This window comes from Dromiciops gliroides, chromosome 2, assembly GCF_019393635.1.
Source record: "Dromiciops gliroides isolate mDroGli1 chromosome 2, mDroGli1.pri, whole genome shotgun sequence".
Lineage (NCBI taxonomy): Eukaryota > Metazoa > Chordata > Mammalia > Microbiotheria > Microbiotheriidae > Dromiciops > Dromiciops gliroides.
Window position 1 is genome coordinate 15,910,686 of NC_057862.1, and position 20,062 is coordinate 15,930,747.

At 35.7% G+C, this 20,062-nt stretch overlaps 1 protein-coding gene across 1 annotated transcript in view; it reads right to left on the reverse strand.

The window, feature by feature from the left end:
* PCDH15 (protocadherin related 15) overlaps nucleotides 1-20,062 on the reverse strand; it is a 2,141,593-nt gene that overhangs the window by 85,001 nt on the left and 2,036,530 nt on the right. The window contains exon 30 of the mRNA XM_043982395.1: nucleotides 6,426-6,553. Within this exon, the coding sequence (XP_043838330.1) occupies nucleotides 6,426-6,553 (128 nt within the window). The remainder of the gene's footprint in view (nucleotides 1-6,425; nucleotides 6,554-20,062) is intronic.

Sequence of the window (20,062 nt, forward strand, 5' to 3'; positions counted from 1 at the left end):
AAAGTTGGTTGCAGGGATCTCTGTCATCTGAATTGAGAAGGTAATTAAATCTATAAGGGCATAAAGAAGTCATGAAGTGAGAGAATACATAGAAAGATGATAGAAGACAAATCATTGGGAAGAGAGAATATCTCCCAGTTGCCATGCTGCTGGCTTGAAACCCAACCTCTATTGATGCTTCAGATTCCTTCCACTGATGCTGATGATTATTTTCCATGTTGCAGATTCAGGAAAATTGCAAAGGAAAGCAACCCGCATCAAGTTATAGCAAGCGATTATTTAAAATGGAAATAAAAGTTCATTTAAAGAGCTAAGAATATGATGAATGAAATTTATGGAGAATTTCTTGAATTCTCTTTGTATCTTCCCAGAATTATAGAACTCCTCTGAGAAGTCTACAAAACAGAATTAAGTGATGATTTGAGTAATGGACTGGATAATTCCAACAAAATTGAGTTTTGTTTCCCTGAATTATCTAGCTAACCAATTTGTAGAGTTGTCCTCACTTCTGAAAGTATTCAGAAATTGTTAAGAGTATCTATCATCATTATTCCTGCCAAGGGATAATTTGGGGAGATGAAGGGGGATATGGTCCTTGAAACATAATATAGCACAATCCTTGTGGCCATCTCTATTGTGCAATATATTAAACCTCCTAGAGGATAATGCATCCTAAGCCTAAAAGATAATAACCCCCTGGATTGTTAAACATTTAATCATCTGAGAGACATGCAGACACCGAATGGTTTTTGGTCCCAATGGAATTCAAGCAAACTTTGAAAAAATACTTCCTACCAAAATCCCAGTTTAAAAAGAATATTTGGCCTTTCTATGAATAAACTACCCTTTCTTCATTTTTCATTTCCAACAGTTTATAATGTGTAGAAGCTGTCAAATCGCTATTCTAGAAATTCCAAGTTATGAGAGTCAATTACTTTTATTTGCTTTCAAAAAAAGTTTCTTCCATTTTGCAACTCCTTCTCCATCTTGGGTAAACCATGTATTTTCACATTTCCAGAGCTAACAATTATTTATCTTATGAGAAAAGATCATTTGATGAATGGAATGCCAGAAGATTCTCTCTTTGAGAAGTGAGAAGAAAATGTCAGCGAGGTCATAAAGAGGAAAAGTTATATTTAGGTAGTGCTCTGGGCTGTTTGGAATGGGAAGGAAAGGAGTATTGTGGTGGGGAATCGAAATTGGCTTAGATTTTACTGGTTAAATGGCATATAATTCTAATGTGCTACACAGTCTGTCCATCATTATTTTAAAAGAAATGTTTTCTGTATACTCCACATAGAGCCAGATTAAAACAATAATGAGAAAAGATCTCCTCATTTTCAGTGTATTAGAAGGAAAAATACCAAGCCTAAAGAAATGTCAGAATCACAGAAACTCTGGGTTGGAAGAAACATCACATGCCATGTGATCCAATTTTTATTTGTACAACTATGTGGATATAACAACACTCCCCGGGGACAGCTAGGTGACACAGTGGATAAAGCACTGGACCTGGAGTCAGGAAGACCTGAGTTCAAATTTGACCTCAGACCCTTGACACTTACTAGCTGTGTGACCCTGGGCAAATCACTTAACCCTCATTGCCTCACCAAAACAAACAACACCCCAAAGAAGTCATCCAGCATTTGCTTAAGACCTTCAATAGGAGAGAGTCCACCACCTTTCAGGGCTACTCATGCTACTTTTTCAAGCTATAATTGTTATTTGGTCTTTCCTGACATCAAGCATACATTTGCCTTTTTGCAATTTGTGAAGGTTGCTTGTGGATTGTCCCTCTTTTAGAAAGTCATTCAACCAGGTATCAAGTGAAATGTGCCTCTTTCTGTAATGCTATAGAGGACAATAACCAATATCAAAAGGGGAAAAATGTCATCCCCATTACTTTACATAGACATGCTGGACTCTACAGTAGATATTGTCTACAAGTTGGACTTCTTCACTCATCCTGAAAACTACAGGGATCTCATGACAGTGTCTTCCATTTTGAGGGAGCACTACTTTTAAGGAAATTTCCTCAAAATTTTTCCTCCTCTTCATCCTCTATAGAGCAATATGTTTGTCACTCCTACCTACTGCCCCTAGTTTTGTGTCCTAGGGCCACATAGAATCATTCTATACCCTCCTCAATTTGACAGTCCTCAAAACCCTTGAAAAATACTGTCATAACCCCGTTAAGCCTTCTCTTTGCCAGGCTGAACCTTCCTTTTCCTATAAGCACTCAGTCAATTAGAAATTATTCATGGATCCTCATATGGCATGCACTCAAGCCCCTTCCCTTTCCTGCTTGCCCTTCTCTGGATACTTTCCAGCATAGCAATGAACTTCCTAAAATGTGCTACCCACAATTAACCTTGGAGCTTTTTTCATTCAATCTCTTTAATTTATAGATGACAAAATGAGTTCAACGAATAAGTGATTCTTCCAAGTTACATACCTATTGAGTCATAGGGGTAAGTAGGCAGTATAGCACTTGGCCTGGAGTCAGGAAATTATGAGTTCAAATCTAACTTCAGAAACTTACTAGATTGTGTGACCTTGGAAAGTCATTTAACCTCTGTCTGCTTCAGTTTTCTCCTATTTAAAATGGAGACAATAATTACCTCCCAGGGTTGTTATGAAGATCAAATAAGAGAATATTTGTAAAGCACTTAGCATAATTTTTGACATGTAGTAAGTGCTATCTAAATGTTGTTGTTAGAGAAGATCTAAGACTGAAATTCACGTATCATCCACATTCTCCTCTTTTTCTCCCACCCCATTCACATATAGTGAATTGGAGGTATCATTGAAGAACATTTAAAATGTTGAATACTGACTGAGACTGACTTCTTAGCTAATAAATGCATAATTGCTACTTAAAATTTATATCTTATTCTTTCTCTAAGATTTCTTGGATTTGGGGTGTATTCCCTCCTGACATCTGCCTCTTGAAGATTCTACCTCTAGGCTTCTTCAAGGTCAGCTCAAGCACTTCTCCTATAAGAAGTCCTTAGCTGTAATTTGCCCAGCTTCTGGCCTCCTGCCCATCTCCATCATTCTATATTTATTTTGTCAACATTTTATGTTTACATATTTTTGTACTTGTAATCTCCCCTTGGCAAGAAAACATAAATGTCTTGAGAGCAGAGTCTGCTCTGATATTGTCTTTGATATAGCCCCAGCAGCCTAGCATAGAGCCTGGAATACAGTAGGTGCCCAATAAATGCTCTTTGGCTCGACTTGGAAACTTGCCTCAGGCACTTACTAGCTATATGATCCTTGGCAAGTCTTCTCACCTGACTAAGACTGTTTTCATATATGTAGATGGAGATAATCATATCACCTTCTCCAGAGAGTTGTATGAAATGATACTGTATAAATTTTTTTTACAAACCATCCAATTAGATGGGGTGTTATTATTATTGTTATTATGTGAAATCTAGCAATTCAGCAACCTTAATACATCTATAATAAAATATGGGGAAAATTCCAAAAAATATTATTGGAATTCAAGCCAGTGCCAGAATAAAAACATGAGACACTTTTGCAGGATTCTTAATGCCTGAGATTTGGGCCAAGAGATGTCAGTCCTCACCATCTGACTCCCCAAAGAGAGAAGAGAGCAGGCTCAATTACCTTATTAGAACTTGGCAATTGCCTAAATTTTTGCACTTAATTAAGCTAATGAGTAAACCATATGATATTTTTAGCATAAGGAGTGGCAATGATTTGGGAGAAATGAATAAAATAAATTAGAAAATGTGTTTCTCAAATTGATCTTCCTTGGACTCCTAACAGTCTATACACCATCAATCAGTTGGGATCCCAGAGTGGCTACAACTTCACCCTCCACTGTGGAAAATCCATCATAGTACAGTTAGTGGCTTTCTCACTTTTCAGAGGACTCAGCAGTTTCCTTTTAATTCCAACTAAGCTCTACAAAGTCAGTGATTCCATGTGTTATTTAATATATATTCATATATATGTGTGTGTGTGCGTGTGTATACACATATGTATATACATCCCCATATATATATATATATATATATATATATACACATATATACACATTACATATAGATTATACGTGGAATATAGAAATGATTATATCCTGATTCTTTCAGGGAAAATTATCTATCAAGTATCTATCTATCTATCTATCTATCTATCTATCTATCTATCTATCTATCTATCTATCAATATTCATATATATATGAAGGCTCCACATACCAACACACATGTGCATGTATATACACATGAATGTAACATAGGAGTGTGCACACATGCATACAATACATATATATATACTTACGTGCATATATATTTAGATATAGATATTTTAAGAATATCTATATTTCTATATCTATGTATATGTGTATATATATGTATATGTCTGTCATGTATCTATCCCCTATAATATAATTTCCCCAACAGAGTCTTAAATATTGGTGTACATGGTAAGAAGTATAACAGGTGCCTTCAACTTAAATTAAACATGTTGGGTTGGGGCTAGGTATAATGGGAAGGTATGGCCCCATGGAAAGAGAAAAGTCTCTAGGCAAGTAGTTTGAGGATGTTTCTGGGGACATAGCGATTATGGTAAAGAGGAAGTGTGAGCTCATCCCACTTCATTTAAGGACTATAGAAAATGAGTTTGTTTGATTATTGAGAAACTCTCTTGATAGCCTCAATGAGGATAAATGTACTCCTAAATTGCTCAGAAAGAAGAGGAGAAGCAAAGCAGATTGAGGTAGTTAGGGATTGATACAAGACAGCACAGTGAAGTGAATAGGGCATAGGATTTATAAGGATATCCAACATCTAGTTATGATTTTGCCATTGAAAAGCTGGGTGATTTGAGTGAGCCATTTTTTGGATATGTAAACCTTTTCTTGAGGGCAAGGACTATTTTCTTTCTTATTTTCTTGTGTCCTTGGAACCTAACAAAGGCCCTGACATATCACAGGTGTTCAGTAAAGTTGAATTGACCTGCAAAGTTCCTTTGTTATTCCTGCTAAATTGAACTTTATTGGACAAAATATGTCACAGGAACAAGGAGAGAGAGGAAACTTATAGGATGAAAAAGGAAAAAGAAGACCTCAGAGATCTTGTACAACTGCCTAATTTTTGTATACAAGGAAACTCATACCCAGGGATGTGACATAAATTGGCCAAGATTACATGAAGAGCCAGGTTTTGAACAAAGTTTTTCTGATTTCAGTTTCAGTGTCTTCCCTGTCCCCATCATACTACTATGCCATCTTCTTTTCTTGGGGCTATTTTACTGCTAGAAATGGGTATGTGGAAGAGACAGAGGGACAAGGTTTTGCTGTAATAATGTCTACTGAGGTAACCCCATAGTTAGTTGGTTAATTGAAAGTAAGGTTGTGATTTTCAACCTGGCTTGCTTCAATGCAAGCTGTTATGGACTTCATGTTGCCAGAATTGGCTTATGAACAGAATATCAAATTACAGATTAAATTATGTTTTAATACTCTGAGAATGTAGCCAGCACTTAGTCTGAAAAACATCTAGAAGTACCCTAGCTACACTTTACAACATTCATATCTGGACTTATTCTCTGGATTTCTGCTCACCTGTCAGAGTGGGGACCCTTCCGCCATATTTCTAGCTCTGCTCTAGGTGTTGTATTTACCCTTTAAAATGTAAGCTACTCAAAGGTAGGGACTTGTTTGCTTTGAGATTCTGTGATTCTCTTTCCTCCCTTCAATTTTTCAAAAGTCTTTTTCAATGATTATAACTTTCTTGTTCTAAAAACATCATGTGTTGGGGGCAGCTAGGTGGCACAGTGGATAAAGCACTTCTCATGGATTCAGGAAGACCTGAGTTCAAATCCAGCCTCAGACCCTTGACACTTACTAGCTATGTGACCCTGGGAACATCACTTAACCCTCATTGCCCCACCAAAAAAAATCATGTTTTTATGGAGATTTGCTTGTTTGTTTTGATGCCCCTTTTCCTGCCCAGTATAGATACTAAAGGATCATTCAACTCCAAGTATATTAATACTAGAATTTAGAGACAGATGATTTCAATCTGATGTCCTCTCATCCTGCCCAGAAACAACAGGAATGTCAGTATATTTCATCTGTTTCTCACAGTCAATGAGGAGTTCCACATAATATTTTTCTTGGTACCTACTTTTACATGGAAATTAATACTACTTGAACATATAATAAACTAATTCCTTATTCCCATTTTATGGATGTGGAAATAGAGGCAATGAGAAGTTACTAATGATTCAGGTTCCATAGTAAGTATTCAGATAAGATGTAACCCCGGAAACATTTGAGAGCTAGGATATTACTTAATGAATACAATCTTGATGATATTTCAACATTAAGGTCCTCAGCCATCTAATGTAGTTCACTATATATTTGTTGCCTTAGTCTATATCCTCATACCTTTACTCTGAGCACAGAGGAAAACATCAGTGCTTCTTCAGACACTCCTCCGATGTACAACCTTTTCTGAAAAACCGGAGCATGATCATTCTCATCCTGAACCTCAATATACACTTTGGCTGAGTTGCCTGGGTGGGAAAAAAAAAAAGAAGAGGTTTCTATTATATACCCAACTGAACAGCCCTAGACATTCGTATAGAGTATAAAGGGAGCTCCATTAGCATAGAGGACAGTATGTATGGGTTATACATCTAAGGACATTTATTACTATTTAAAAAAAAAAGAAAGCAGTTCAGTGACAGTTATTTATCTTAGATATTACTTAATTATCTCAAAGCCCATAGATATAATAGTCCCAATATTGACCACAACTGGAGTAACACTGGTTGGAAGTAATGCATTTTATTCTCAGATATGCCTAGATAAATTCCAGTGGTAGTTCATCTGCTGTAATTACAAAACTTTTCCATTTTTATAAATCTATATAGTCTACAACTCTATTTCTTTTCAGGGTCATTGACCAAAATCTATGTCTACCTATATGAATGAATATCTATAACTCTAGCTCTATGAATAACAATATCCATATCCATACCTATGTAAAATCTGTATGTTTATATGGAGATATTGCCTGTAACTTAATTTTTTAAATATTTTTGTCTATAGTTCTCCATATTGAAATTGTCAGGCTGTCTAGAAGACCTAGATTCATGGCTTGCCTCTGACATATCTTGGCTGTATGGCCCTGGGCGAGTCACATGGCTTCTTATTGTCTCAGGAAACTTTCTCAAACTATATGTTGTCCAGTAATTGTAGATCTCTATTGGTAGAAGGAGTTTCTTACCAGAACTTCTGTGTACTGATGAAATCATTGGTCTAGTTAAAAAAAATCAACATTTCCTTTCCCGCTTCCTTCCTTCCCTCCTTCCTTCTTTCCTTCCTTCCCCCTCCCTCTTTCTTTCTTTCCTTTTTCTTTCTTCTTCCTTCCTTCCTTCCGTCTTTCCTTCTTTCCCTCTTATGCTTTAATTAGAATATACATATATGTATATTCTATATATATATACATATATAAATATACATGTGTGTATACATAAACATCCATATATGTGTATATATATATATAAACTTTTTTCTTCCTTTTTTCTTCTTTATTATAAGGGATCAGCTTTCTAGATGAGGGTGAGTAATGGGTACAGTCGGAAACAGGTATTGAAAAGAAAAAAGATATCAACATTTAAAAAATAATGAGGATTAGGTAAGACCTGAAATCAGTCTTCCTTATTCCAAAAAAACTTTATGGATACTACAAAATGCTGCATTTGATTAGTAGGAGATATACATGCATATAAAACATTGATATTATAATCTATTAGATTATGACTAAAACTTTTCTAATATTTTAGTTTTGAGATCTTTTCATGTTCATCTTAAAATAACATTTTCTACAGAATTCAGAAGATGAATATTAATATTATTTGCAGAATATAGGCTGAATTTGGGTGTAAATTGGACAGCAAAGCATAGAGAGAGAGAGATGGACCAAGAATCAGGAAAGCCTGACTTTAAGGTCTGGCACTGAGTCATGCTGGCTGTTTGACCCTAGAAAAATCCCTTAACCTCCTTTCCCTCAGGCAATCCCTTAAAACAATAAGTTGTAATGTGAACAAACAATCAATTAGGAGACAATATTTATTAAATCTGTTTTCTGCCAGGAATTCAACTGTGTTGGGAATTTCAAAACAATACAGAGGAAGTATAGCCATTGGTAGAGGAAGTCCCTATTTAGGAGCTCTATAAACTAATAATATTATAGGCAAGTTTTAGAAAAAATAAATATCCACACCTCAGTTAATTTCTTTTTTCTTTTTTTTTTTTTTTTGGTGGGGCATTGAGGGTTAAGTGATTTGCCCAGGATCACACAGCTAGTAAGTGTCATGTGGCTGAGGTTGGATTTGAACTCAAGTCCTCCTGAATCCAGAGCCAGTGCTCCATCCACTGTGCCACCTAGCTGACCCCACAACTCAGTTAATTTCATGGAATTTTCATGTTTTTTTTTAAATCCTGTCTATAAAATATTCCCAATCCTTAAAAGACATTAATTTATAAATGTAGGAAATTAAATTTACATGACATGTTAGCTTATTTATCTCATCTTTCTATTTCTCTCTCTTTCTCTCAGCATATTACTTATATCTTTTTTTTTTTTTTTGCGGGGCAATGGGGGTTAAGTGACTTGCCCAGGATCACACAGCTAGTAAGTGTCAAGTGTCTGAGGCCGGATTTGAACTCAGGTACTCCTGAATCCAGGGCCGGTGCTTTATCCACTGTGCTATCTAGCTGCCCCCTATATTACTTATATCTTGAGAATGAGTTATATTGATTCAGCAACTACAAAGAGAAAGTGAAGTGATTTGGGACAGTTAGTAGATCTTTGAGCCCTGAGCTTTAACATGGGGCTTAGGATAAATCAGATGTTTCTCCTGTGAGAACTAAAAGCAAAGATGACCAAATAACAGGACAGACATATTGAGGAATCAAGGGACTATTAAAGTTTAGATTGACCAGCTAGATATCAGGACAGACGTACCTAAGTAGTAAGGGGAGAAAAAATTCTATAACAGAAATGTCAATTAGGCATGGTTACTACCTGACCAGAGCTAGGAGACAGAGATAACACCAAAGGTCAGGACCATCATTTCAAAAATATTTCCCTTGACTCTTAGGAATATGACAAGCATCCAAGCATTACCCCCAAAAGGAACTTTCCAGTTTTCAAGTGGACACCCCATATATCCTCTATAAAAGCTTTTGACTTTTTCTCTGTTTGAAGAGGAGAAGAATGTTTCTAAACCTTACTTAGGTTAATTGGACTGTGTCCAAGAGCATAATTCTTTATTGAAGAATACCTAAGGACCATCACCTGCCACAGTGACAGCTTGAAACAAATGAACTTGCTACCTCAGTGACTTGAAATGTCCCCTCCCCTTCCTGGGGTTCAATTTCCTCTTTGGTTAGATGAAAGTGTTGACTTGGTTGTCTCAAAGGTTCCATTCAGCTTCAAGTCCTAGGATCCTTTCAACAGTCCTCTTGTCAGTCACACCATTATCATTTTAATCATTATCACAGTGGCTGGCCTTTATATATCATTTTCAAGTTTGCAAAGTATTTTACATGCAGTATATTATTTGATTTCCCCAATAATCCCATGATGTAGGTGCTGCTTTTATCCCCATTTTACAGAAGGGGAAGCTGAGGCTTAGAAAGGTCAGGTGGCTTGCTCAGGGTCACACACTCAGTAATTATTTGAAGCTGGATTTAACCTCAGTTCTTGCTGACTCCAGGTCCATTGCCTTTACCACAATGCTACCTACTGGACTAACTGTTTACATATCGCTTCCAGTAGCCATGGAGTCTAGTAGCACGATGATGCTTTGCATGGTACCAAACTCACAACTGATTACTGGATGGTCTGGCTTTTCAATGGCTAGGACTGAGCCTTTAAGTTTTAAGTAGTAAGTGTAAACTTATTTAATGTTTTTCACTTAGAACAGATTTAAAAGAAATCTTCTAATATGTATTTACCTGTTTTCCACTGGCATTTGTTCTTAAGAAGGCATCATGTTTTTTGAGTTGTTTTTGACATGAATCACCTAACAACCGCATGGGCATGATTACCTTAGATTGGATTGGGAGCAAAACTCTATATCAACTAGGTGGCTGTAATTGATAACTCATTTGGGGGCTCTAGAAAAATAATCAAAAGCTACAGGAAGAAGACATGATATTTACTGCCTAATGTAGTCAGTCAGCCTGTTGGTTTCAATTCATATCCATTTAATTGAACAAATTTTTATTAAGCACCTACTGGGTGCTTTGATAAATAGTGTATAAAGAGCTGCTGGCCTGGGATACATATATGATTCTGAGCAAGGTCTTCACCTCTCAAGTTACTTTTACATTCCAGGCAACTTCTATGGCTTTTAATTACAAATAGTTGTGGAGCCATCGTAATAGTGGGGATCGTCTGATCTGGAATTTGTCTATCAATGAAATCATATATGGCATTAAAGAAAGTGATTTGTTAAGTCCCTGGACCACGCACACACACACACACAAAATCAAAATCATTCCTACTAATGGAAATGGATCGACATGCTCTTCAGCTATTTGAATATTTGTTAGTTCTGTTGTCAATACCAAGACCTTCTAGTTGTTTGAATAGGAATGAGAATGATCTAGAAGAGCCCATGCTTCTACTACCAGTTCATGCCATTATAGAAATGATCTCCAAATGGGTCATTAAATGTAAAAATAATAGAGATTAGTAGGAACACCTTGATTCCCTGATGCCATATGGAATTAAAAGAAAGAGAAGGCTTCTTGTCAATTAATAGAGTCAACTCCTCTTATTCTATATTGATACCATTCAGAGGCAGAAATTCAAGGGAAGGCATGGAAACCCTTGGGATGTAGCTTTGCACCTTAGAAGGGAGGTAAGTAAATGGCAGCATATAATGTAATTTGACTGGAATTTTACCATTTGCTTCATAATACCTCATTCTCTCTTCCTCCCTCCCTTCTTTTTAGGGGAACCACAACAAATTTTGGGGCAGCTAGTTGGCACAGTGGATAGAGTGCTTGGGTTTGAAGACAAGAAGTCTCAAATTCTTGAGTTCAAATCTGACCTTAGATACTTATTAGCTGTGTGACACTGGGCAAGTCACTTAACCCCATTTTCCTCAGTTTGCTTATCTATAAAATGGACTGGAGAAGGAAATGGCAAACCACTTCAGTACCATTGCCCAAAACAAAACAAAACAAAACAAAACATAATAAAACAACAACAACAACAAAACAAATGTGGTCCCGAAGAGTGAAACATGACTGAACAAATATGACAAAAACAAATTTGAAAAAGCAGCACACACCAACTGGTAGAGTTAGGGGCTTCTCCCTTCTACACAACAAGGAAGCTTTCATTCTAATCAGAGCTTCTTCATTTTTAATTAATATTAGATTTTGCTCACAGAATTTTTGATATCCAACATATCCTAGAGATTATCTTGTCCAAGACAAAACTTTGCAAATGAAGGAACTAAGGCTCAGCCAGAGGAATAGATTTGCCAAAGCCACATCTGTAATGGTAGTGGCTGACCTGGGCTTCAAAGCAGGCCCTTTTAGATATCAAATTCACATTTTCCCCATCATGTACCAACTAGCCTCAAAGACTCTTACTGTCATAAAGAAAGAAATATATGTTAAATAGAAACAGGTAATTTTTAGATATTCCCTTGATATATACATATAAACCATTGATTTTTTTCATTTCAAATCACACCTGTGTCCCCATTAGATGCCAATAAAACACATGTGCACACACACATATTCCTTTTTTGTAGCAAACAGATTGTACCTTGAAATGTAGAGATCTTTATACATGACAGATTTTTCTATAAGTCTATTTATAAGTGGTTAAATATACTTTAAATAATAAACAACACCTCAAAATGAGGCAGTATACTTCTTGAGATTAAAGTATTCCTTTTAAAAAATAATACCCACCAATTAAACTTATTTGCCTATAATTTGCTACTGCTTTATTCACAGGCAGCATGGTATACTGTAGAGATTGCTGCATATGTATGGGCCCTAATTTTTTTTGTCTGTTTGACCTTGGGCAAATAAGAAAAAGTTTTTGTCCTCCATTTCCTCTTCTGTAAATTGAGAGGAACAGATTAGATTAGGATTGCCTTTTTGTTGTAATTTTCCTTTGTCTTCTGTTGTCTTTTAAAATGATGATATTGAAAAACAGGAAATTTATAAAGGAAATACATTAAAATGGGGTGTCACCATTTCTCATGGAAGGTTAATCAATGAAAAGCAGTTACTGCAATGAGGCTAAAAGAACCTTGAAATCAACTGAGCCAGCTTGATTTCCTTCTAAAATGACAGATATGGTAGCTAAAATCACTAGTTAAGCATGTACACTATGTTACAGAACAGTTCTGCACATGATGTTAAGCAGCAATATCATTCAATGAGACAGTAAAAATACAACAACTAATGGACTAAAAAAAATGAGGATTCAGAAAGCTTGGGATGACAGAATTGTACCAGATTATCCCAAGAGCATATAAAAATTAACCTAGCAATAATAAAACAATTAAAGAATGGAAGAGATTTATCAACATTTCTATGTGAAATTATTTTCATTATTGAACACAGGGGAGTCATATCATTTGTACTCTTATCTCAGTCTCTGATGAGCTTATATATGAAGAAGTAGAAATGGTCTTAAAGAAAAGCAAAATTGGACTGGTATCTGAGTGAGGACAAGTACACAGGAAGAAATCTGTGTGGGGGCAACACAACTTAGAAAACAATAACAGTAAGATATTACACTATGGGAAAAAAATTGGAAAGTATTAGTCATGAAAAAGAGAATCAAGAGACCATCAAGTGCTACTAAGCGATATACCTGCCAGCTGTAAAAACTTTTTTTTAAATGATCCGCGCATCCATCAAGGGTATCCTTGATGAAAGTATAAGAAAGGAGTAAGTAGATTTTTTAGAAACAAAACTTGAACAGTAAACCACAACTTCACTGTCATAAATTAGCCAAAAGCTGTAGAAAATGCAAGATTCTATCATCTTTGTATTTGGTTTATTTTTTTTGACTCAGAAGAACAAAACAGTGTTAAATTATATTTCAAATACTTATTTCCCATGTAAAATCATATATAATTATTTGATAATTGCTACTATGATAAGGATTTATTAATAACTTTTTGTCACTAATATTAATAAAGACAAGAAAACACTTGATAGATATTCATGAAACATGTTCACTACTGGACGTTTGCATATCCCGAATCCCCCTGGAAAATAAGTTCCCTGTGGATGATGAAGTCCTCTATAAGTTTGTATTTATAGACAATACTGTGCTTATTCCACCAAATTCAAGAATACTATAAAATCTCTTCAACTCAATCCACAACCACTCAGAAGAGCTTAGACTACAAAGGAAAAGCCAATTGGAAAAAGGATATTCAAATTTGAATAAACTGTTAGATTGGATAGTCCATTTAGTTGGTCCATCAGCATGGATCCACCCCCCCCCTCACACACACACATACACACATCCATCCATCCATCTATCCATCCACACATACATACATACATATATCTATATTAGAGGAAAGAGATAAACATTTACATGGCACCTGTCATTGTCTCTCTTAAAGAATGAAAGAACAATAACAATAACAATAACAATTATCAGAGACCATGCTAAGCATTTTATAAATATCTCATTTGTCCTTTACAACATCCCTGTGAAATATTTTCTGCTATTATCCTCATTTTATGGTTGAAAAAATTAAGGCAAACAGAGGTTAAATGACTTTTTCAGGTTCACACAGCTAGCAAGTGTTCAAGGCTGTATTTGAACCAGGTCTTCCAACTCCAAGCTTGGTATTCTGTCCATTTTCTACCTAAATACCTCTAGACAAACTTAATGAATGGACAATGAACTATACCTGGAATTGTAAGGGAGCTTTTTGTAGAAATTGGTTGGATTGAATTTAGAGCACTGGATACTGTGTTAAATGATCTCAAACTACTCCATGAAACAAAACAACATTGTTTTTTTGGGGGAAAGGAGACAAATACTTGTATGCTTCCAGTGATGCTATTTGGCAGTGAATATTGGTACTCCAAGTTCACTTAAGAATAGAAACTGAGAGCAATCCAAAAGACAATAGACATATGTATAGCAGGACAGAAAGGGGTGTAGCATATAGCCAATGATGATGGCACAAAAGATGAGATCATGATTCATTTGAGTGTTGAATAATCAGAAGGTATATTAATTAAAATGTGATATCAATGCTGAATTTTGAGGTTGACAAAGGGCTTTACCCAAATGATGCCAAATGATAGGTAATGCAAACCTGATTATGCTCACTTTGTAGGCGAAGAGACAGAACTTTTGGTTAATAAGTGTCAGGACTGGTATTGGACCATAGACTTGACTATTAATTAAGCTTTTTTCCCCAATTGTACTACACTGCTGATCTCAAATAGCCATATCAGAAGATGGAAGCAGACCCCTGCTATTTCCTTAGTATACATCTTTGTTACACAAATTATTTTAAATTCAGTGATGAGAAAATATGGAGGAAAAAAAAGCATTTGAAGATTATGAATGGCTAATTGAATCAAGGTAAAACAAGTCATAGTATCATAGAATGTGAGGTTCATAATTTAAAGCTTAATGGTATTTTGTAGTTCATTGTTTGAGTCAAACCTCATCATTTTTTCTTCTTTTGAATATTTTTCATTGTTTGTCTAAACTTGGTAAAAATAACTTTCTCCATAAACAAAGAACAAATAAAAAAAGAATTCCAATCAAAACTACAGTTCTCTATTATGTACAGCTTGTATTTTAAAAGTAATACAATACATTTGACAAATTATTTTCAAAGTTGTCCTGTTTGTTATCTCCCTTTGAATCTGATTGTTTTCTTCTGTGCATTTACAAAAGTGCTACAATGGCTATTCTCTTTTTTATCTTTTATCTTAGTGTCCCTATTGCTAATACTTCCTTTTCCCCAAATCCCCCTCTATTTAAAAAATGTACTTTTTTCAAATAACCATAGTCAAGCAAAAAACATTTATACATTGGCCATGTCCAAAAGTATATACTTCCATCACTGACTTGAGTCTGCCACCTCTCTGTCAGGTGGTGCTAGTATTCTTATCTATCCTTGGCAGTCATGGTTGATCATTGAAGTGACCAGAGTATTTATGTCTTTCAAATTGATTTTCTTTGTGAATGACCTCTTGATTATAAATCTTCTATTTTCCCCAAATGGCACTAATAGGTGTTCTGAAGCCATTTTGAACTGGCCCAGGAGAGTCAATTATTGAATTTTCACTGTGAGCATGTGTACCTAAAAAATTAACAAATGCTACAAATTGAACTTGATTTATTATTGTTGATTTCTAGAGTTAAGAAAGTGATGGAAAAAAATGTGAACCCCGTAGATTAAACTTAAAAGTGTGTCATGTGTACATTTTTTGTGTAAATATTTTTTTTTCAGGAGAGACAGTTCTCAAACATTTATGAGAACACCCCTGATCCAAATTCTATTCCCTCCCCACAGAAACCCCTAAAACCAAAACCAAAACCAAACCAAACCAAAAACAAAAACCCCAAACAAACAAACAAACAAACAAAACAAATTCTATTCCCTCAGCTGACAATCAATTCTGCAATCTGGTCAGTAATAATGTTAAGGTATAGTGTGTGTGTGTGTGTGTGTGTGTGTGTGTGTGTGTGTATGTGTGTGTGTGAGAGAGAGAGAGAGAAAGAGAGAGAGAGAGAGAGAGAGAGAACCTCCTTTTCATTGTCTATAGGATATATCATGTGTCACTTCTCAAAGTGCATCTTGGTGAAGCTTTAGACCAAAAATCAGAAAGTTCAAGTAATGACATTGTCATCAGTTTCCTGTATAACCTCAGACAAGTAACTTAAGTCCTTTGCCTCTCAAGTGAACAGCTGGTATCTAAGCTGATGTGTTTCCCTGAGCTGATCACTAAGTTATGTCCAGTTTTGGATCCAGAATTCTACTTGTTCAATTCCAGGCACTGATGACTGTCAACCTGGAAACAATTCAGGATTTAACTCTTCGGGCCAATGAAATTCTCAATCACTTAGATGTGCAATAGTTCATCAATCCAGCATTATCTAACTCTTAGAGTGTTTACCACTTCAGAACCATTCCAGAAATCAGAGCTGTTCATCAAATCCCCGTTAGCAAACTCCAAAATGGCTCATCAATTTAACGGTATCTAACAAGAGAACTTACATCAATGTGGTGTCATCTAATATTAGAGCTGTACATTAATTCCATGGCGGGGACCGTGAGCCTGGTTCACTCAAAGTCACCTATATCTAAAGCTGTTCATCATTCCCATGTCATTGAACTTTGCGGTGGCCTAGTAAATCAATGTCATGAGTCGATAGGAATTTAGCAAGATAGGGCTATAAGAATCCAAATCACCCTTTAACTTAATTAAACCACATTTAGATGAATAATTTACAGTGGAAAAAAGAAAAAAAAACACACACTTTATTTTAGGTGCTGAGTGTTGGTCATTAGGAACAAGTGGATAGATAAGTCATGATAAATCTCTGAAGTGGGGTTTTTGATATTGCCTGCACAGTCAATTACTCAGAAGAGATTACAATACTTGACTGTACTTAAAGATAAACATACAATGATGTCATTGTCTTTTCCACAGGGACATTTATTTTCAATGAGACTACTTATTCTACAAAACAAAAGGATTGATTGTGTTTTATGCAGGATTGATTTTTTTTCCTTTCCCATTTCTATCTCTAATCCCCACAGCCAGAAGTTCCCTTTTCTGATCAAATAAAGCATCCAGTACAACCCTTGGGACACTTTTCCTATGGATATTTGGGGCAGGTTTTTCTTGCCTACTAAAATGTAAGTTCCCTGAAGATAGGACTAAGTCTTAAATAATGTTTTTAGTACCTACTTCTGTGTCTTTCATACAGTAAGTGCTCATCTATATGGTTGACTTGAAGGGATACTTGCCTCTGGAGTCAGAGGAGCTTGGTCTCCATCTAATTTCTATCCCTACCTGTGTGCCCTGGAGCAAGTCATAACCTCTCTATACAGGTTTCCTTAGCTGTAAAATAAGGGGCTAAACTAAATTGCTTCTAAAGTCAATCCCTTTTACCACTAAATCTATGAGATATAAAGACTGTCTGTTGAAGGTGTTAAATGGACAACACAGGAATTTAAGTTTTAAAATTCATCTTATTAATATTGAGGGAAGATGCTGACATGGATCGTGTTGGGAAGGCCCATAGAGTCAGGGAGATTTTGGTTCTGCTTTAAGATTCATTTTCTTTAGATGTAAAATGAAAGTTTAGACTAGATGGATTTTAAGGTCCCCTGAAACTTTACACCTCTGATCTTATACTATAACTGAAGATAGCCAAATCTCTTACCCCTTAGTATCCTAATTACCGAGGGTTATGCTATAGAGGAGTTACTGGTCAGTCTGAATGAAAACACTTCCCTGTGCTGACCTATGTCATCTAAATCTCTTCATACATATCATTAAACTTTTATTAGATAACTACTATATTCTAGGCACTGTGCTAAGCACTGATATATTCATAGTCATAGCAATACTTGTACCTATATGCATACCTATATACAAACATGTATGTATCTACATATACCTACAGCTATTCCTTATATCTATCAATGTATTTATCTCTGTATCTATATTTATCTATATCTACAACTACAATCCAAACCTAAGGTGATACATATATCTATATAATACACATAACTGGAATTATACATATACACACAAAAACGTTTATGCCTATATCTATTTATATTTGTTTTCCCATCCATCCATCTATCCATCTCCCTCCCCATCTATTTATAAACTATGTACCTATCTATTAAAACATTTATTTATCTATCATCTATCTATCTACCTACCTACCTAAGTCAATCACCATGTTCCTTTATGTTTGATGGTTTGGCCTTAACAATGTCCAGTATAGACTACCTGTGTCTTTTTGGTTCTCTCTATTTACTATACTGACATTCTTTTCTCTTTTGGTGATATCTACTATTTCACATCTCATAGGTGGTACTACTGGTGATCTCCTGCAGTTATACTAACCATATGTCACTCTCTTGGTTCCCTATAATGCCCAGTCTTGAGATACTGGAATTCTCTAGTTTTCATTTTCAGGAAAACAGTGATTAAATAGCTTGGGATCACCAAAATACTGGTATCCCAAATTCTGCCTAGTATAGTTTCATACTCCTATTCAATTCTGGGCTCAGCTCCCTATCCATATGTGGTAAATAGGTTCCACTTTGTTTCCTCATGAAACAGAAAGCCCTAATTGCTATGAATGGCCAAATTACACTCCCTCTCACACAATTTTCAACATGCCAGTTCCCCGTTTACCTTTCATAACTTCCCTTTATTTATGAGAAAAATGTCTCTACTTTGGCACAAAGAACCTTCTGTGATATCACCTCTATCCCTCTTTCTATTTTATTCTTCCTGTTTCTATTTCTTCTACCTCAGATGCACTATGACATCATGGTTAGAGAGCCAGTCACCAACTCTCTCTTCTTCCAAACTTTCCTCTTACTGTCAATGGCTTCATCATCCTTCTAGTCACCGAGGCTTACAATCTTGGCATCATCCTCAACTACTCACTCCACTTATTTAACGTGTTTCCTTATCTTGCCATTTCCTCTTTCATAGCTTTCATATATTCAAGATCATTTTGAAATAGTTTGAGCAAATTTCAACCCTTCTGGATGTTTTGGGAGCCTTGCCTAAGCTGTTTTCATTCTGGGACTAAGTTGCTATTCTTATATCATGTCATCTGCTCCCCAAAGCCCTCTACTATTCAAACTTATTTCATGGTATAATTTAATTTAGAAATGTTTGTCACACATCATTGCTCAGGGTACAACAGATTAATTTGGGGAAAAAAGCCGAAACCCAACCACAAAGCACTAGGATCCAGAAGTGTGCTAAATAAATCCCATCTCCATTTGTCGGTCACAACTTCAAGTAAAGCAACAACACAGACTACAAATGTTTTCTTAGTCAGACCATATTATTCCCCCACCACCTAGAATAAATCTCTGTTTTATTAAAAAGGCAGTTGTTTCTATATTATATTTATGGCAGATGCTTAGGACAAAATAGGCAAAAGCCATTGTAAAGCACTTGGAGTTATTCATTTTCATAATCAGGTTTTCAATTTTTAAATATACAATGAGATAGCAAGTGCCACTGTTAAAAGGATGGTCACATCCAGCACTGTGGCTACCCTGAGTCTGTTCTGATCACATCTGGGTTTTCTGGACCTCTGTGTAAGTTATATGTGAAAAGTTACATGGTTGAAACCCAAGGCATGGGAACATTATGGGGAGAAAGTATGTCGTAGTCAGCCTTATTTATTTATAATAGATACTGGGTATGGAATGAGACACATTATAGGTTAGTACCATAAACATGTTGAAAATTGTTTAAGATTTGTTCTAATTGCTTTCCTATTTGTTCCAAATAGAGAGGTTGGTTACTCAAACAAAAGTAGGTTGATAACGTTTATAAATAGTATTATCTTTGGAGTCAAGATGCTCTGGATTCAAATCTTATCTCTGATACTTATTAGCTGTGTGATCTTGAGGAAATGCAAGAGGCTGTAATGTCCTTGAAAACATAGAGGATCTTACTTTTGCCTTTGAATGCCGAGGGCCTAGCGCAATAGGGCACATAGGAAACACAGAAAAGATGATTGTTGATTGATTGACTCAGTAAAGTAGGTTGGGGAAAAAGGACACCATGCACAGTGACAACAGTCTTATAAATAAAAAAAACAAAAGGCCGTCCCATTCAGATGGCAGTGACAAATAATAGTTCCTGCGAACAGGAACATATTTTCTTCCTCCAAGTAGAAGGGTCTATGGGTATGCAGTGTTGCTTACATTTACTGACAGACAGGGTCATTTTTATTAAATGTTCAATCAAATAGCATATATAGTACT